Source organism: Heptranchias perlo, chromosome 23 (genome assembly GCF_035084215.1).
Source record: "Heptranchias perlo isolate sHepPer1 chromosome 23, sHepPer1.hap1, whole genome shotgun sequence".
NCBI classification, from domain to species: domain Eukaryota; kingdom Metazoa; phylum Chordata; class Chondrichthyes; order Hexanchiformes; family Hexanchidae; genus Heptranchias; species Heptranchias perlo.
In genome coordinates this window covers 33,084,250-33,105,490 of record NC_090347.1, presented here as the reverse complement: position 1 = coordinate 33,105,490, position 21,241 = coordinate 33,084,250, and the positions used below count along the sequence as shown (strand labels likewise).

Here is a 21,241-nt window from a genome sequence, read left to right as displayed (position 1 = left end):
CTCCTTCTTTGCCTTGGTGTCAATGTTTGACTGATTATGCTTCTGTTAAGCAACTTGGGACATTTTTTCTGCATTAAAGGCGTTATATAAATGCTAATTGTTGTTGTTGGTAAAGAAGGAGCAAAGTTTGGTGGGGGGGAGGCGATCGACTTATTTGCTGCTATATTTAATGCTTGTCATCTGCAAAAGCCCCTTAGCAGGTAGTCAGTCATCTCTGAAGAAAGGCGATGAGCAAACTATTGAACCGGATGGGTTCTTGTGCACATAAGTTAGTCTGCATACTTAATAAAGGTCAGTTAAAGCAAAGTGAAAGTCCTGATATTAAATGCCTGGTGTTAAAAAAGTGGGCCATGACCTTATGAGGATGACCTCAGCCCCAATGGAATATGAACCCTATTATACTATGACTGATATCCGAAGACTCCTTTTTGAACACTTGGTGGACTTAAATCATATCACCACCATCTTGTATATAGATGTGTAACTATTTAGTACTTTTTAAAAAATAAAAATGTCTAAATAAGAATTTTTAATATTCAATTATGAATAATTTAATTGTTTCATAATTTTACTATGTTATCACCTTTTTCTCGAAGTCAGGCTAACATTCATGCTTAGTCCAACATTCTGCCAGTGCCCCTGTAGTAGCTCCGTACCATCTGGGTGTTACACTCCCTTCTGATTTCTCCCCTCTCTTTGGTACAAGAAGATGCCCCAGTCTTCAGTGGATGCTGCTGAGATTGGTAACTCAGCCAAGTGGGGATTGAACCAATGACCTTCACAGGTCATGGCACTGAGCAGTAGTGCTACAATGCACATTATCCCCAGAGCTCCTTCCCCACCCCATTCAGGCAATGATTCGAATCATTTCAAAGTCAGTAAACGACTACAGCATTCACGAGCATTCTTCCTGCCTCATCATTGTATTTGTTGCATGTTTGCATGATGCAGGCACACGCTTATCTCAACCCAGAAGACATCCTGAAAGGTGAAGTAGAGGAAAGCTTGAGCAAGGTGCGGGGGGCTCTTGACATCCTGCGCCTTTTCAAACAAATTTTTGAAGAAAAGCGAGGAAATCTGCAGAGGTATTACAAAGAAGGTGAAAGCGTGAAAGAGTGGGACTTCAATGCTCTCCTGGTCTTTGCCCGAATGAACTGCTACCTTAACAGACTTGAGCAGATCGAGGTAGGGATTACAACTTTTGCTGATGGCATGTGTTTAAACCCGGTTTGAGAATGAATCTTGCAAACATATTTTTATTTTCAGAAGCCACCTTGTGTGAATGTGGAAATGATATCTCGGTACATGTGGTACTTCAGGTTATCTGCTTTAGGCCCCACTATTTAAATTTGCCATTCCACGTAGGTTAATGGTCTGAATCTGGCTCTGATAAATGATGCAGGCAGCGGAGTCAAAACTGCTGTAATTCCTTCCCTCTTTCATCTTATTAATTCTCTGAGGTTTTTTTTTACAGCAAGGTTGACAGTTATTGTGGCTACAGCTGTACAGCACGAGAAGTGAAGAAGTACTGAAGAGCCAAACATGCCTCTCAGAATTATCATGTTACAAAGAAGTAAATGTCAAGCATTGACAATGTGGAAGTGAGGTGTTTACTATAGTGAATGGTTACAGAACATTAAAAATTTGGAAGCTAACATTTAAGAAGGCATGGGATAAGGACATCAGGCCAATTTTTCCATAGACCCACGTACAATGTCAATTTATTTGAAATCCTGAAAGTTCTGCAAAATTTCTCCATGATCCTTGAAAGTAATTGAGTGAAACTGCAATATATCAATGTAATTTTACAACATCTATTATTCCAACTCAACTAATTGCATTCCGCCGATGTTCCCTTGGTATCAACAGCAGAAGAACCATTGTTTTCCATTGAGCATTTGATCATCTCTGTCTATATTTATCTCTAGAAGCTTTAGTCATATTCTTAATGGGAATTTTTTTCTGCTGAAGTATTCCATAATCAATGTTATGAACAGGGATAACGCGACACTTATTGGTGTATTTCAGTTGCTCTGTGTTGGATAATACTCGAAGGGAAAAAATTTGCAGGGCTACGAGCAAAGAGCGGGGGAATGGGACTAACTAGATTGCTCTCACAAAGAGCCGACATGGGCTCGACGGGCCGAATGGCCTCCTTCTGTGCTGCAACCATTCTATGATTCTATGTGTTACGATTGTTGAACTGTTACTTGTAGGCAGTGTTGTGGTACAGCTAATTCCTTTAGACACATTTAGGATTATGGGATAATTCACTAAGGATGTGCATCCCCTATAAACAGATATTATCCATGTCTTTTCTGAAGCATTTAATCAAAATGACATTTACTGCTTTTAATACTCTGTTAGAAAGGGGAAATTCAAAATCTTTGGTCTCGCTTGAGGCTTATTAATTTTTATTTATGTCCTCTAGTTCTGCACTCACTGTCTTAGCCATTCTATATTATCCATTCTTTTCAGGTTTTTTTTTAAAGAGCTGAATCATGTCCTCTTTCAATCTCTCTTTTTTTCTCGAAGGAAAATGAGTTCTCTTTTGTGAGTCTGTCTTCATTATTTAGAGTGCTAAATCCTGCAATCATTCTCACCATTGTTCTCAAAAAGAGGAGGGATGTTGGTGCCGAGGAGTGAAACACTTTCTCACTGTTTTTGACCCAGTGGTCAGCGTCATGCACTCCTAGGTCATGGGTTGAAGTGGAAGTATATTGTTGGGACAGTGTAGAAGAGCTTTACTCTACATCTGATTCAAGTTGCATGTTTCTTTTATCTGGCAAGAACTTTCATTCCACCACTCAGTCAATCCATTGTAACTGAATGGGCGAGGGAATTCTTCTCCGAATCTGTTTGCGAAGCCCAAAAATATATCCTGTTAACATGTAATCTTTCTGTCCTTTCACAGTTTATAAGGAAATATATTAGTGTTTATATATTTTTGGAAGGAAGGATGAGGATAGACAATATAAACTAAATGATACAATTTTAAAGGGGGCGAAGGAACAGAGAGACCTGGGGGTTTACGTACACAAATCTTTGAGGTGGCAGGACAAGTTGATAAGGCTGTTAAAAAAACATAGGGGATGCTTGGCTTTATAAACAGAGGCATAGAGTACAGAAGTTATGCTAAACCTTTATAAATCACTGGTTAGGCCTCAGCTGAAGTATTGTGTCCAATTCTAGGCACCACACTTTAGTAAGGATGTCAAGGTTTTGGAGAAGATGCAAAGGAGATATATCAGAACGATACCAGGGGTGCGGGACTTCAGTCATGTGGAGAAACTAGAGAAACTGGGATTGTTCTCCTTATCGCAGAGAAGGTTGAAGGGAGACTTGATAGAGGTGTTCAAAATTATGAGTTGATAGGGAGAAACTGTTTGCACTGGCAGGAGGGTTGGTAACCAGAGGATACAGATTTAAGATAATTGGCAAAAGAACCAGAGGGGAGATGAAGAGAATTTTTTTTACGCAGCAAGTTGTTGTGATCAGGAATGGTGTTGGAAGCAGATTCAATAGTAACTTTCAAAAGCAAATTAGATAAATACTTGGAGGGGGAAAAAATTGCAGGGCTATGAGGAAAGATCAGAGGAGTGGGACTAATTGGATAGCTCTTTCAAAGGCATGATGGGCAGAGGCCTTCTTCTGCGCTGTATGATTCTATGGGCACGATTTTAAAAGAAAAGTCCGGCTGCGTTGGGGGCGGTGGGGGAGGGGGTGGGGGGGCAAAGAAAATCGTGGTTTTTGAGGAGCGGGCAGAAATCCCGGCTCCAACACGCTGAAAAACGTTCTTCTGCCGCTCCTCAAAATTAAAGCCGGCGGGACCATATTTAAAGCAGCAATTCAAGTACTTAAAGTACTTGAAATATATATAAATCTAATTAAGAATGAAGGCAAGGGATTTCAATTACGGGTACTGGTTGAGAGGGGGGTAACGGGTGAGACATGGGAGCGCTTTGAGTGGCGTCCCCACTTCCATGTCCCCTTTCGCCATCATCCCTCTCCTGGATTAGGCCCACATCACTCCTACCACCCTGCTGGAGAACAGTTTGGAGGACATGTGTGATGTCTTGTAAGCCTAGTTGTAAAGTTTCTGTCTGTCTGTTTAAGGCAGCAGAATATTGTTCACCCTGAGTCCGAACGGCCGTTGTCAGGGCTTGAATGGACACATTTTTGAGCCGTGCTTGAAGCTCAATGGAGCCTAGCCTTTCCTCCATCGCAGACATTCCCACACTTACCTGCGACACTATCTCAGACATTTCAGCCGTTACGTGCAACACTATCTCAACGATTCCCTCACGTACTTGTGCCATCATTCCACTAATGCAGGAGTTGGACTCCTCCACCCTCTGCTCTATTGTGGAGAGCGTGCATGGCACTTGTTCCAGTAGCTCGCAAATGTGCTGCTGTCCCTCGATCATTCTCCTTTAAAAGGATGGTCCCCAGGGTTCAGCATCTGTGTCCATTTGAGCAGAGCCTGGAGAGGAGTGCGCCACCAACGCAGACTCTCCACAGCTGCCCCTGCCACTGGTGTCTGCTCATGCTCACCTTTGTGTGGTGACTCACCAGGTGCCAACCCAACTAAGTGACTACTAGGACCCACCGAGGTGTGAGTATCTGCGCTGGTGGATGGCTTGCTAAGATGTGGCGGTGCACCTTCAGAGGCCGGCAGGTCCTCTGAGAAATTGCCCTCTCCCGAAGGGCCTGTAAGAGAACAGAAGGCAATATTACGCATCATCACAGATGTGTCATGTTGCGATGAGAATACTGAGGTGTTGAACACGCCGAGCATTGTTAACATCAATTCATATTGTGCGTGATGAATGTTAAAGTTGTGTCACGAGACTTTTGTGGGGTGCCAGTCTCGTCGTCCCCGACGGACAGGCACTCAAGGGTGCGGCAAATTTCCAGGGCCTTCTCCTCCGCCTTTGTGCGGACCATTATTTGTTGTGGCCCCCCCTCCAGTCCTCGCGCTCTCTTCTAGAAGGGGAGAAAGTACAGACGTGTGAGTGAGTGAGGGTGAAGTGGCCAGCCGATGGATGCATTGCTTTGGATGAGGCTGACCGTGAAAGAGATGTATCAGAGGGTGAGTATCAGACAGAGACATCACATTGGATGAGGATTGGGGTGAGTGGTAGTGGTGGGTTCACAAATGGGGAGGTGAGGAAGTGCTCAGAAAGTGAAGGTAAGTTGATGATGAGCCTTAAGTGGGTTTGAGGGGTGATGTGATGGAGTAGGCTCGGCAGTGCAGAATAATGTGAGTGGTGGGGTGGGGGGGGTGATGTGGAACACGGAATGCAGGAAATCAGTAAGTGAACTCACTTTTGCTGACCTAGTTAGGTCATTGAAATGCATCCTGCACTGGACCCAAGTGCGGGAGATGTTGCTCCTGTGGGTGACCTCCTCTGCCACCACGAGCCAGGTCTTCTTGGTGGCAGAGGCAGAGCGCTTCCTCCTGTCGGCCGGGTAAAATAGTTCCCTCCTCCACCTCACCCCGGCCAGCAGCACCTCAAGTGAGGCATCGCTGAATCTTGGCGCCTTACCTGTGCCTCATAGAATTTACAGCATAGAAACAGGCCATTCGGCCCAACTGCTCTATCCCGGTGTTTACACTCCACACGAGCCTCCTCCCTCCCTACTTCATCTCACCCTATCACCATATCCTTCTATTCCTTTCTCCTTCATGAGTTTATCGAGCTTCCCCTTAAATCCATCTATGCTATTTGCCTCAACTACTCCTTGTGGTAGCGAGTTCCACATTCTCACCACTCTCTGGGTAAAGAAGTTTTTCCTGAATTCCCGATTGGATTTATTAGTGACTATCTTATATTTATGGCCCCCTAGTTCTGGTCTTCCCCACAAGTGGAAAGATCTTCTCTGTGTCTACCCTATCGAACTCTTTCATAATCTTAAAGACCTCTATCAGGTCACCCCTCAGTCCTCTCTTTTCTAGAGAAAAGAGCCCCAGTCAGTTCAATCTTTCCTGATAGTTATAACTTCTTTGTTCTGGTATCATCCTAGTAAATCTTTTTTTGCACCTTCTCCAATGCCTCTATATCCTTTTTATAATATGGAGACCAGAACTAGGCACAATACTCTAAAAGTGGTCTAACCAAGGTATATGGAGACCAGAACTGTGCACAGTGTTCCAAGTGTGGTCTAACCAAGGTATATGGAGACCAGAACTGTGCGCAGTGCTCCAAATGTGGTCTAACCAAGGTATATGGAGACTAGAACTGTGCACAGTGCTCCAGGTGTGGACTAACCAAGGTTCTATACAAGTTTACATACTTACTTTCCAAATAGTATGTGGCCTCATTATTCCTACCAAAATACACCACCTCACACTTATCTATATTGAAATTCATTTGCAAATTACACACCCATTCTGCAAGTTTATAAATGTCTTGCTGTATTTTGTCGCAGTCCTCCTCAGTATTTATTAAGACCATAAGACCATAAGAGATAGGAGCAGGAGTAGGTCATTCGGCCCCTCGAGCCTACTCCGCCATTCAATGAGATCGTGGCTGATCTGATTTTTACCTCAACTCCACTTTCCCGCCTTTTCCCCATAACCTTTGACTCCCTTGCTGATCAAAAATTTGTCTAACTCAGCCTTGAATGTATTCAATGACTCAGCCTCCACAGCTTTTTGGGGTGAAGAATTCCAAAGATTCACGATCCTCTGGGAGAAGAAATTCCCCCTCATTTCCGTCTTAAACGGGCGACCCCTTATTCTAAGACTATGCCCCCTAGTTTAAGATTCCCCCATGAGGGGTAACATCCTCTCAGCATCTACCCTATCGAGTACCCTCAGAATCTTGTATGTTTCAATAAGATCTCCTCTCATTCTTCTAAACTGCAATGAGTATAGACCCAACCTGTTCAATCTTTCCTTGCTCCTTGTTCCAGCAAAATCCATTGGAGCAATGGCCCTTTAAATCCAGATGGTCCAGCTGGCAGCAGGTCATGTGGGTGCGCAGTCCGCCCATTGCGCAGCTTTCAGACGCCAAACCCGGAAACAAGATTAATGGCCACCAATTAAGTTGCAATCGTGTGAGGAACGTTAAGTTTTTATTATTCGGGTTACCTGCGTGCACATTCACCACCGCCCTCCCTCCCCCCACTGCTATCCTGCTGGCTTTTTAAAATCGTGCCCTATAAATCTGTTCCACTCCATTTTGTTTGACTCACCCCTTTGTATTGTTCCTCCTTAATCCCAGATACACCTTCCTCCTCCATCTTGCATTCTGTGTTGAAACCAAGATTCGTTATACAGTCTCCTTCTCCAACTCACAAAAGTGTGGAATTATTCGCCTGTCATAACTTTCCCTTCCTCCTACAATCTACAGGCTTCTAAGACTCAAGATTAGTATCACCTAATTGCTACTTCTTGGTTTAACTTCTTTTATATGCCAACATAAGTAAAGAAGGGTGAGAGACGACCATCAGGCCTATTAAGCCCAACCCATCCAGACAACGTGCAACCACGCACACTATTGATCCATCCCCTAACCACACAATGTCCTGAGAGAGGCAATAAAAACAGAAAAAAAACTACAACCAATTCAAGTAAAACTCTAGGAAATTCCCCACCAACTCCCTAAGGCAATCAAGTAAAGCTCCAGGAACCTGCAGTGGCCCATAATTGTTAGTGAATGCAACTAACTAGCAACTTATCCTTTATAACTGGAAATGTCCTCTTTACTCAGGAACCCATCAAGTTCTTTCTAAAGGACTGAAGGGATTCCTTACGCATCACATGCCTTAGCGGTTTGTTCCAGAAAATAAATACTTCCTCACATCTCATCTAACTCTTTGCCTACACGTGGCCTTCTAGTTCTACCATCTCTATCCATCTCAAATAGCCTGCCCAATCTGACTGAGACCAATCCCTTCAACTGTGATCAGCAATTACCCTCCGCAGTCTCTTTTTTGATCTGTTAACTTTAGCGGGAACCCCTGCATGGTATAAACATGCATTTGGAGTTTCTTAACTCCAAATGCATGACACTGTATTTGTTCACTTCAGAGGACATCTTCCACTCATGGGTCCATTCCCCAAATTTGTTGAGATTAGCCTGTGACCCATTGATTTGGTCTCAATTACTCATCCCTGTACACATTTTTGTGCCATCTGTGAATTTACGAACATCTTCTCTCCTACTCCTTTCAACCTTGACCTACACCATGGACCATTGGCCCTTCAGCCATGCTTCTCAAGAACAAAAAAAGGAACATATTCCACGTCAGATTTGCAATAAATAGAAAAAAAGAGTAAACATTATGGAACAAATGCTGCATCATAGTTTGTTCAGGATTAGTGTAATTTGTAGTCATTTTGTTGAGAATTAGAAAGGTTCGAGAAAACCAAGGAAACTAGGTTAGCCAGGTTCTTATAAGGACAGAATACGGATATCATTTCTCCATATCCTTGCAATGGAGGCATCGACCAAGGTTATAATTATAAATCAATTGGAATGCTGCAGTTTAGTAATTATCTGTAAAGGCTGAGGCAGTAATTACTCATTAAATGGCATTTGTCTTTCTAATCTTTGCCAGGATTTCTTGGTGACAGCACAAGACATATTTAAGCTAGAAAAAATTGAGTTTGGAGGGATCCGTGGCAAGGCCTTGAGTCAGCAGGTGGCGAGAATGTATGAGGAATTCCAGGAGATATATAAAGTTTTTTCAGAGAAAACGTATGACTGTTTGGATCCTGTTAACCAGGTAGGAGGTTATCTGATTTCTCGTTATACAACCAGATTATAAAGGAGTTTGTTTATATAACTTCATTGTATCTCACTGTGCACATATGTGTGGGAAAGAGAACATACATTTTGTAGCGTGATGGATTATAACAAGTTAATTTGGTATAAAAACAAGTTCAAGTGTGCATCTTAATCTATATGTATATATAATATCAAAAGCAAGATACTGCGGATGCTGGAAATCTGAAATAAAAACAGAAAATGCTGGAGAAGCTCAGCAAGTGAGGCAGCATCCGTGGAGAAAGAAACAGAGTTAACGTTTCAGGTCGAAGACCTTTCGTCAGAACTGGAAGATGTTAAAAGAGTGAAAGTTTTTGAGCAAGTACAGAGCCAGGGAAAGGTGGGGGGATAGGAGGGGAGGAAAGAACAAAAGGGAAGGTCTGTGATAGGGTAGAGGGCATGAGTGACTAAATGACAAAAGAGATGATGGTGCAAGGCAAGGAAGGTGGTAATGGGACAGGTTAAGAAACAAAAGATTGATCAGGAGCAGCTGTGAATGGCAGCAGCAGAACCATTACCAGCACTAGCTGTCCAAAAAAATGGGAGCAGTGGTTATGATCTGAAGTTATTTAAATCAATGTTGAGTCCAGAAGGTTGTGAAGCGCCTAAACGAACTTACGCTGAGCTTCATTGTTACAGTGTAAGAGGCTGAGGACAGAGAGGTCAAAGTGAGAGTGGTAAGGGGAATTAAAATGGCAAGCGACCAGCAGGTCAGGGTTGCGCTTGTGGACAGAGTGGAGGTGTTCAGCAAAGTGATCACCCAGTCTGCGTTTGGTCTCCCCAGTGTAGAGGAGATCGCAATGTGTGCAGCGAATACAGTATACTAAATTGAAAGAAGTACAAGTCAACTGCGATTTCACCTGGAAGGAGTGTTTGGGGCTCTGGACGGTGGGAGGGGAGGAGGTGAGGGGGCAGGTGTTGTATCTCCTGCACTCGCACAGGAAGGTGCGGTCCCTTCAGCATTCCGAAGGGACCACTCCCTCTGCGACTCCTGGTCCACTCTTCCATCACCCCCAACACCCGCTCTCCTCCCCATGGCACCTTCCTTTGCGAGCGCAGGAGCTGCAAAACCTGACTGTTCACCTCCTGCCCTCCCACCGTCCAGGGCCCCAAACACTCCTTCCAGGTGAAACAGCGGTTTACTTGTACTTCTTTCAATTTAGTATACTGTATCCGCTGCACACATTACGGTCTCCTCTACACTGAGGAGACCAAACGCAGACTGGGTGATCGCTTTGCTGAACACCTCCGCTCTGTCCGCAAGCATGACCCTGACCTGCCGGTCGCTTGCCATTTTAATTCCCCTTCCCACTCCTGCTCTGACTTCTCTGTCCTCGGCCTCTTACACTGTAACAATGAAGCTCAACGTAAGCATGAGGAACAGCACCTGATCTTTCGTTTATTTCAATAACTTCAGATCATAACCACTGCTCCCATTTTTTCAGTCAGCTAGTGTTGGTAATGGTTCTGCTACTGCCATTTACAGCTACTCCTGATCAATCTTTTGTTCTTTAATTTGTCCCATAAGCACTTTCTTTGCCTTGCACCATCATCTCTTTTGTCATTTAATCACTGCTGCCCTCCACCCGATCACAGACCTTCCCTTTTGTTCTTCCCTCCCCTCCCCCACCTTTCCCTAGCTCTGTACTTGCTCAAAAACTTTAACTCTTTTAACGAAAGATGTGAAGGCCTTAGAGAGGGTGCAGAAAAGATTTACTAGAATGATTCCAGGGGATGAGGGACTTTAGTTACATGGACAGACTGGAGAAGCTGGGGTTGTTCTCCTTGGAACAGAGAAGGTTGTGAAGAGAGTTGATTTTTTAAAAATTCGTTCATGGGATGTGGGCGTCGCTGGCGAGGCCGGCATTTATTGCCCATCCCTAATTGCCCTTAAGAAGGTGGTGGTGAGCCGCCTTCTTGAACCGCTGCAGTCCGTGTGGTGACGGTTCTCCCACAGTGCTGTTTGGAAGGGAGTTCTCGGATTTTGACCCAGTGACGATGAAGGAACGGCGATATATTTCCAAGTCGGGATGGTGTGTGACTTGGAGGGGAACGTGCAGGTGGTGTTGTTCCCATGTGTCTGCTGCTCTTGTCCTTCTAGGTGGTAGGACAGAGTTGATAGAGGTATTTAAAATCGTGAAGGGTCTCGTCAGAGTAGATAGAGAGAAACTGTTCCCATCGGCAGAAGGGTCAAGAACCAGAGGACATAGATTTAGGGTGATTGGCAAAAGAACCAAAGGTGATATGAGGGTGAACTTTTTTACGCAGCGAGTGGTTGTGATCTGGAATGCACTGCCCGAGGGGGTGGTGGAGGCAGATTCAATCGCGGCTTTCAAAAGGGAACTGGATAAGTACTTGAAAGGAAAAAATTTGCAGGGCTATGGGGATAGGGCGGAGGTATGGGACTAGCTGGATTGCTCTTGCATAGAGCTGGCATGGACTCGATGGGCCGAACGTCCACGACCTGTGCTGTAACCTTTCTGTGATTCTATCTTCCAGTTCTGATGAAAGGTCTTTGACCTGAAACGTTAACTCTGCTTCTTTCTCCACAGATGCTGCCTGACTTGTTGAGCTTCTCCAGCATTTTCTGTTTATATTGTATATATATGTCTTGCATTTAATGTATGTTGGTCACACATCAGATGCGACACTTCAAAGTATCAAAAATTTTTAAAAAGAAAAAGAAAGCTAGTCATTTGCTCTTGAATTTTCGAACATTGATGTCTGGCCCCTCCCCAAGCTCAAGGGCAATGCATTTTTAGGCAGCTGCCAATCTACAGAAGCTGTCCTCCAAATTGACCTGCACTTGCCTATTTAGACAGCTTCCTCACAAGGATTAACTGAACATTGGCCTTAAAGGGACAGGCCAGAAAAAGCAATGCTCCATCTTAGCAACTGACCATTGCAAGGGCGATCAGCTAGTATTCACTATAAAACATCAACACTTTATTTTCATTACAATCGAATTAAGTTTCTTCAATGACCAACACCCTATTGAAATGTTCTGGCTTCCAATGTTCTCTTCTGCATGTGAGCCAGTTGCAGCCTGGGACAGATGTATAATGTGTGAATCTAAGAAGTGGGTGCCCTGTAAAATGCAAGTACATATATAAACACATTTTAAATAAATTAAATTCTAACTGAGTTTAAAAAAAATGTCAATGTTTTAAACATTTCTATGTAGAATGTGTTGAAATCTTAAACACGAAAAGTTGCATCATGTTTTAGCTGTGATAGCAGCTAGTTGAATGAACATCAATACAATATTAAAGAAGAAATCTTGCCACAAAGACCTCTTTTAAAATCCAAATCATGACAAGGATTTTTTTCCCCCCTGTTTATTTCTGTTGAATATTTTTGTTTTCATCTGACTGCCCTGGATAGTGAACCAAGTCTGTTCAGGCACCTTAACTATTCAGCAGAAATTAATTAAAATATTTGAGCAGAAACATTTTGATTATTTGATTTGAAAATGAAAATTTCATTCATAGGAATTTGAAGAAGATTTTTCGAATTGCAAGCAGAAAGTTGAAGACATAGATCGACGGCTGGCCACTGTTTTCTGTCAGGCTTTTGACGATGCGCCTGGCTTGGAGCACGCCTTCAAGGTCTGTTTTAGTTGCAATGGAGATGAACACATTGGGGTATAAATTCATCTCAGGCAGTAACGCAAAACTTCAATGGAGAAGAAAATCGGCCGGAGTGTAAGATGGGCTGCTGACTCGCCATTGCCTGTTTTGTGTTACTGGTCGATACGCTATTGATATTACTTGGTAGCACAACCCATAAATATTTGATCCGGATTCTGGAGAGTCAGTCGAGTGAAGGATGAAACTGACTTTAAAGGCCCTTCTTGGAGGCCTTGTGTCATCCTGACTGCTGTCTTGGCTCAGTTATATACGACCTGGAACAGTGCACCTTGTTTTAATAGTAACGTCATCCAAGTGATTCACATACAGAACTGGCTGTGGTGATATTCATGGTTGACACATAACCTGCTCACTGGCAACAATTCCTTGCTTGCAGGGAAAAAAAGGTATTGTTCGAAACTGTAGAAATTCTTAACAACACAACATTGCTTGTTTGATTCATGGGTCCACGGTGAAGCTTCTGAAAAACTTGACTTTCTTATGTGATTTCTAGTTCAGGTCTGCAGTGATTCAGAGTGATCAACAAATCTCTTTAGTCTTCTCCGATGCTAAGGCCTGGAGTTTCCACCGTGGGCACTACCTGAAAATGTGCTCATTCCCATACCCATTTTGCCTATGTCAAGTTATGTCCAAGTGTCCTCCCAATCTCATTAGAATATGCCTGAACTTAAAATGGGCGTAAATCAGCGGAAACAATCAGGGACCAAGAAAAGCGCCAAACCCACACCAAATATTTATTTTTTAAGTCTTGGTTTGCGCCCAGATTACCCATGTCCCTGGCTACAAATGCAGAGGAAACTCGAGGCCTACATGATTTATACAGTCTGTAGTGGGGACTCTCCAGAATTCACTTACAGGTACAAGTGTTCCATGAAAATAAAGTTACATATATTAAACCTGCCAGAATGAGTTCACAGTGAAGCAGGAGCACCTGATGCAGCATTACCATACTGAGGTGACTGTTCCGAAACCAAGCCTGCCCGCAGACATTTCAGTACAGTGACCCTGCTTCTTTAAGGTTGGTTTGCTTATCTCTTATCGTGCCACTGCAGCCACCTGGAGTGCATGTTCACCCTGTGACCAGAAGCTGCACTACAGAGAAAGGCATTCCTGCTTATTGCTGTGTTTGACACAGGGATTTAGACGTATTTTGAGTCATTTGTCATGAAAAGAATTGTCCTGGCAGAATCAACTTATTCTTTCTTTTTAAATGTTTATCCGGATTCCGAAATGTTTCCTCTTCCTCTCTAGTTGCTGGATATGTTTGGCAGCCTCCTCGAGAGACCTCTAATAGCAGCCGACGCATGTGACAAATACCCTCGCCTTATTGTCATGTACAGTAAGGACCTGGATGATGTCAAGCACATTTATAACAGGCACATGCAGAAGGAAGTGGAGTTAGGTATGGATTCATTTTAATAAATTGTTGCTGATAATAAAGCTTGATGGAATTGCCATCGGAGTAAAGAATGTTAGTTGATTTATTTAAAAGAACCTCTCTCTCTCTCTTTCTCGCCCTCTTTCTCTCTCATTCTCATTTTCTTTCTCTGTCTCTCTCTATCTCTCAGGCACACATTTTTATATTCTCCCTGCCCATCGGTAGATTGCTCCTCAAGTTGTGTTCCATTTTCATACCATTTCCTAGCTCGGCAGGTGACTTGCTCCCAGCCCCTTCCTGTGCAACTTTTGATCAGGTTTCTTTGGAGCTACGCAATAGTGGCCTTGGATGAATTGCTTTCTACTTTATTCTTCCCTACCTTGCAGAAGCATTCAGCCTCAGCTCTGTGTTCCCCACTGACGGCATCAGCAAAAATACAAATTTGGCTTGGGGAATCATGGGTTTAAACACCGTTCATCACACCGTACCTCAGTGTTTGTTTCACTTTAACTCTCCAATTTTGGTGCATGTGCATGTTATTTTGCCTTGAGGCAAAGCATTTCAGACTGTGCGTGCTGCATTATTGTTTTGCTGAGTTTTGCTGTGTAATGTTGAGTCAATCTGCAGAAAGCCCCTCTGTAAATGGTACTGAATTCTGTAAGTAGCAGTGCATGAGAGATGATATTTGTTAGTATGTGGGTAGGTCTTTGAGTTTTACTCATCTAAACAGAGAAGGACATGTGAAAAAAATATCTGGCACAATATTGACCTTTATCTCAGTAAATCAATACTAAAAATGGTGATGATTTCCAATATAAAAGTTTCAGGAGCCTTTGTCCAGAGTCCAGCAGAAAGATTACTCCTGAGCCAAAGCTGAGTGGGCTGCACACCCACATTGTCCTAATAACCTCAAGAATATCACAGAATAATTTTTCGAGGCTCTTCTAGTAAGTACCAGTGGACAGTTGCAATTGTCAGACCTGTTTGGTGTCGTGTTATCAGAGTTTATGTAATGAGGTACAGGGTGTTTACCAGATTGGCGAGTGCCAGAGCTACTCTTGTACTATTGTGCGCTTATGTTATGTTCTTTCATTATATATTTCAGGACCTGTACTATTGGCTATTGAATATAAACAAACTGGATTGGACTGTTACTCTAAGTCACCTGTACAATTAATACTTTGATTAATGAAAGGTCCTTTTGTGCAACTTAACATCAGTAAAGAGTGATTTTTGTTCTTGTTTATGAAGCTAAATATTTTTTTTTTTTTCTCACCTTCCCCATGGCAAACATCATTCACTAACAGACACACTAAACAGGTCCTCGTGTGAATGGCCACTAAGAGGGACACAGGAGTAGCCTGCATTGTTTTAGCCTTCATGGTTTTACGTTGGCCCTTCTGTTCAGGATCTCTGGCCTGACAGCCTCCCCATGATTGTAAGCTCTCCATGTGGGGATACCTGGTTGCAAATCCTTGGTTAGCATGCCTGCTTTAGTGTGTTGGTTCATCAACGCTCTGCTTTGACAAAAGTATCAAAGCTGAATATTCCAAAAGCAATATGAGTCTAGAAATTACTGCTAATGATATCAGCAGATGATACTTTATGCACTCATATGGCATTCCTCTAGGTGTTATTTTAACAGAGGTGTTAACATGTTTAAAATAAATGTATGAAAATAACCAGACACAGGAATGTCACACAAACATGTAAAGCATGTGGCTGCTAATATTGCAAATGGTATTCTCTAGTTTATGACTTTATTTTAAAATCTGAACTGCTGGGTTTTAAAAAATAAAATTGGTGTCAAAGTGCTAACATTAAACTTTGTTCTGTTAGGATTAACTTGTGGAACCTTTACTAAAGGTAATGTGTTAGACCAAATTGCCAAGGATCCAGTCCAGTGCTTGCTGGGCCTACCCACTGCAGAGTGTGGACACTCCCCTTCACATTAACCAGCTAGTATAGCACTCAGTAATGACTGCAAAACAAATACCATTTCCCTCATTGTGGCAGATTGTGACCTTCCAATGAAAAGTGTCTGAAGCACATGGGAAACATTTTCCAATCAGAATGAATGATATTCAGCTTTTATCTAGAAATGGAGAGATAACAAGCAGTTGGGGGCCTCTTTGTGGAGGCAGACAGGGAGGGGCGATGAGAGTGACTACTAGTGAGTAGGATCCCCGATTCCTTGGCATAATTTGAACCATTGTGACCAAGAACAAATGGTCCCCAAACCCAGCACATCCACTACAATGCCACAAAACCCGAGCATAAGCCTTCTATTTCATGAAATGTATGTGAATCTTAAAAAAAAATCTGTTCACCATTTCTCAGCCTGTGTGCTTCAGGTGATGTTTAAAAATGATGGACCTGTCCCACACAGTCCTTCCTCCACCTCTCTCTTCTCTTTTAAGAACCTCCTTAAAACCCATCTCATTCCTCTCTTAATAGAAACATAGAAACATAGAAAATAGGAGCAGGAGTAGGCCATTCGGCCCTTCGAGCCTGTTCCACCATTCAATATGATCATGGCTCATCCTCTATCTCAATACCATATTCCCGCTCTCTCCCCATACCCCTTGATGCCTTTTGTGTCTAGAAATCTATCCAGCTCCATATTAAATATATTCAGTGTCTTGGCCTCCACAGCCTTCTGTGGTAGAGAATTCCACAGGTTCACCACCCTGAGTGAAGAAATTTCTCCTCATCTCAGTCCTAAATGTCCTACCCCATATCCTGAGACTGTGACCCCTTGTTCTGGACCCCCCAGCCAGGGTAAACATCCTTCCTGCATCCAGTCTGTCCAGCCCTGTCAGAATTTTATATGTTTCAATGAGATCCCCTCTCATTCTTCTAAATTCGAGTGAATACAGGCTGAGTCGACCCAGTCTCTCCTCATATGACAGTCCTGCCATCCCAGGAATCAGTCTGGTGAACCTTCGCTGCACTCCCTTTATGGCAAGTATATCCTTTCTTAGGTAAGGAGACCAAAACTGCACACAATACTCCAGGTGTGGTCTCACCATGGCCCTGTATAACTGCAGTAAGACATCCTTGCTCCTATACTCAAATCCTCCTGCAAGTGAAGGGCAAGGCTGGTAGAAGTAGGGAACCTTGGATGACTCGGGAGATTGAGGCCCTAGTCAAAAAGAAGAAGGAGGCATATAAAATGCATAGGCAGCTGGGATCAAGTGGATCCCTTGAAGAGTATAGAGATTGCCAGAGTAGAGTTAAGAGAGAAATTAGGAGGGCAAAAAGGGGACATGAGATTGCTTTGGCAGATAAGGCAAAGGAGAATCCAAAGAGCTTCTACAAATACATAAAGGGCAAAAGAGTAACTAGGGAGAGAGTAGGGCCCCTTAAGGATCAACAAGGTCATCTACGTGTGGAACCACAAGAGATGGGTGAGATCCTGAATGAATATTTCACATCGGTATTTACAGTTGAGAAAGGCATGGATGTTAGGGAACTTGGGGAAATAAATAGTGATGTCTTGAGGAGTGTACATATTACAGAGAGGGAGGTGCTGGAAGTCTTAACGCGCATCAAGGTAGATAAATCTCCGGGACCTGATGAAATGTATCCCAGGACGTTATGGGAGGTTAGGGAGGAAATTGCGGGTCCCTGAGCAGAGATATTTGAATCATCCACCGCTACAGGTGAGGTGCCTGAAGATTGGAGGGTAGCAAATGTTGTGCCTTTGTTTAAGAAGGGCGGCAGGGAAAAGCCTGGGAACTACAGACCGGTGAGCCTGACATCTGTAGTGGGTAAGTTGTTAGAGGGTATTCTGAGGGACAGGATCTACAGGCATTTGGAGAGGCAGGGACTAATTAGGAACAGTCAGCATGGTTTTGTGAGAGGAAAATCATGTCTCACGAATTTGGTTGAGTTTTTTGAAGGGGTAACCAAGAAGATAGATGAGGGCTGTGCAGTAGACGTGGTCTACATGGACTTCAGCAAAGCCTTTGACAAGGTACCGCATGGTAGGTTGTTACATAAGGTTAAATCTCATGGGATCCAAGGTGAGGCAGCCAATTGGATACAAAATTGGCTTGACGACAGAAGACAGAGGGTGGTTGTAGAGGGTTGTTTTTCAAACTGGATGCCTGTATCCAGCGGTGTGCCTCGGGGATCGGTGCTGGGTCCGCTGTTATTTGTTATTTATATTAATGATTTGGATGAGAATTTAGGAGGCATGGTTAGTAAGTTTGCAGATGACACCAAGATTGGTGGCATTGTGGACAGTGAAGAAGGTTATCTAGGATTGCAACGGGATCTTGATAAATTGGGCCAGTGGGCCGATGAATGGCAGATGGAGTTTAATTTAGATAAATGTGAGGTGATGCATTTTGGTAGATCGAATCGGGCCAGGACCTACTCCGTTAATGGTAGGGCGTTGGGGAGAGTTATAGAACAAAGAGATCTAGGAGTACAGGTTCATAGCTCCTTGAAAGTGGAGTCACAGGTGGATAGGGTGGTGAAGAAGGCATTCGGCATGCTTGGTTTCATTGGTCAGAACATTGAATGCAGGAGTTGGGATGTCTTGTTGAAGTTGTACAGGGCATTGGTGAGGCCACACTTGGAGTACTGTGTACAGTTCTGGTCACCCTATTATAGAAAGGATATTATTAAACTAGAAAGAGTGCAGAAAAGACTAACTAGGATGCTACCGGGACTTGATGGTTTGACTTATAGGGAGAGGTTAGACAGACTGGGACTTTTTTCCCTGGAGAGTAGGAGGTTAAGAGGTGATCTTATAGATGTCTATAAAATAATGAGGGGCGTAGATAAGGTAGATAGTCAAAATCTTTTCCCAAAGGTAGGGGAGTCTATAACGAGGGGGCATAGATTTAAGGTGAGAGGGGAGAGATACAAAAGGGTCCAGAGGGGCAATTTTTTCACTCAAAGGGTGCTGAGTGTCTGGAACGAGCTGCCAGAGGCAGTAGTAGAGGCGGGTACAATTTTGTCTTTTAAAAAGCATTTGGACAGTTACATGGGTAAGATGGGTATAGAGGGATATGGGCCAAGTGCAGGCAATTGGGACTAGCTTTGTGGTATAAACTGGGCGACATGGACATGTTGGGCCGAAGGGCCTGTTTCCATTTTGTAACTTCTATGATTCTATGATTCTATACCATTTGCCTTCCTAACTGCTTGCTGCACCTGCATATTTGCTTTCAGTAACTGGTGTACAAGGACACCCAGGTCCCTTTGTACATCAACATTTCCCAATCTATCACCATTTAAATAATACTCTGCCTTTCTGTTTTTCCTTCCGAAGTGGATAACTTCACATTTATCCACATTATACTGCATCTGCCATGTATTTGCCCTCTCACTCAACTTGTCTAAATTGCCTTGAAGCCTCTTTGCATCCTCCTCACAACTCACAATCTCACCGAGTTTTGTGTCATCAGCAAACTTGGAAATATTACATTTGGTTCCCTCACCCAAATCATTGATCTATATTGTGACTAGCTGGGCGCAAGCACTGATCCCTGCAGTACCCCACTAGTCACCGCCTGCCACCCCAAAAAAGACCCATTTATTCCTACTCTCTGTTTGCTGTCTGTTAACCAATTTTCAATCCATGCCAGTATGTTACCCCCAATCCCATGTGCTTTAATTTTGCACACTAACCTCTGATGTGGGACTTTATCAAAGGCCTTCTGAAAATCCAAATAAACCACATCCACTGGTTCTCCCTTATCTATTCTACCAGTTACACCCTCAAAAAACTCCAGTAGATTTGTCAAACATGATTCCCCTTTCATAAATCCATGTTGACTTTCTCTAATACCATTGATATTTTCTAAGTGTCCTGTTATCACAATCTTTATAATAGACTCTAGCATTTTCCCTACTACTGATGTTAGGCTAACCGGTCTGTAGTTCCCTGTTTTCTCTCTCCCTCATTTTTTAAATAGTGGGGTTACATTTGCCACCCTCCAATCTGCAGGAACTGTTCCATAATCTATAGAATTTTGGAAGATGACAACTAATGCATCCACTATTTCTTTGGCTACCTCTTTTATTACTCTGGGATGCAGATTATCAGGCCCTGGGGATTTATCGGCATTAATTTCTCCAGCACTATTGTTTTACTAATACTAATTTCCTTTAATTCCTCTTTCTCTCTCGTCCCTTGGTTCCCTTGCATTTCTGAGAAGTTATTTGTGTCCACTTCCATGAAGACAGAACCAAAGTATTTGTTTAATTGCTCTGCCATTTCCCTGTTCCCCGTTATAAATTCTCCCGTTCCTGACTGTAAGGGACCTGCATTTGTCTTAAATAATCTTTTTCTTTTTACAAAACTGTAGAAGCTTTTACAGTCTGCTTTTACGTTCCTTGCAAGTTTACTCTCATACTCTATTTTTCCCCTCTTAATCAATCTCTTGGTCCTTTTTTGCTGAATTCTAAACTGCTCCCAGTCTTCAGTCTTGCTACTTTTTCTGGCAACTTTATATGACTCCTCTTTGGATCTAATACTATCCTTAATTTCTTTTGTTAGCCATGGTTGGGCTGCTTTTCCTTTTGTGTTTTTGCACCAGAAAGGAATGTATAATTGTTGCAATTCATGCATTCGTTCCTTAAATATTAGACATTACCTATCCACCATCATGCCTTTTAATGAAGCTTCCCAATCTATCATAGCCAACTCACTCATCATACCTTCATTTTTTCCTTTGTTTAGATTTAGGACCCTCGTTTCGGATTGGAGTACTTCATTTTCCATCTTATTGAAGAATTCTATCATGTTATGGTCACTCTTCCCTAAAGGACCCCGCAAAACAAGATTATTAATTAACCCTTCTCATTTCACAATACCCAATCTAGGATAGCCTGTTCCCTGGTTGGCTCCTCAACGTACTGGTCTAAAAAACCATCTCGTACACACTCCAGAAATTCATCCTCCACAGTATTATTGCTAATTTGGTTTGGCCAGTCTGTATGCAGATTAAAGTCACTCATGATTACTGTAGTACCCTTGTTACATGCATCTCTAATTTCCTGTTTGATCCCATCCCCTATATTACCACTACTGTTTGGAGGCCTATAGACAACTCCCACCAGTGTTTTCTGTTCCTTGGTGCTTCTTAATTCCACCCAGACTGATTCTCCATCTTGATTTTCTGAGCCAATATCCTTTCTCACTATTGCTCTGATTTCATCCTTTACTAACAACGCCACCCCACCTCCTTTTCCTTTTTGCCCGTCCTTCCTAAATATCGAATACCCTTGGATATTCAGCTCCCAGCCTTGGTCACCCTGCAGCCATGTCTCTGTAATTGCAATTACATCATATCCGTTTACATCTATTTGTGCTGTTAATTCGTCTACCTTATTACGAATGCTTCGAGCATTCATATGCAGTGCCTTTAGATTTGTCTTTTTAACATTTTTAGACACCTTAACATTTTTTTGTACGA

At 42.9% G+C, this 21,241-nt stretch overlaps 1 protein-coding gene across 1 annotated transcript in view; it reads left to right on the top strand.

Annotated features, from left to right (window-relative positions):
• LOC137341235 (dynein axonemal heavy chain 9-like) overlaps positions 1-21,241 on the top strand; it is a 422,940-nt gene that overhangs the window by 21,936 nt on the left and 379,763 nt on the right. Inside the window, exons 6-9 of the mRNA XM_068004307.1 lie at positions 952-1,185; positions 8,569-8,736; positions 12,269-12,385; positions 13,679-13,829. Of these exons, the coding sequence (XP_067860408.1) occupies positions 952-1,185; positions 8,569-8,736; positions 12,269-12,385; positions 13,679-13,829 (670 nt within the window). The remainder of the gene's footprint in view (positions 1-951; positions 1,186-8,568; positions 8,737-12,268; positions 12,386-13,678; positions 13,830-21,241) is intronic.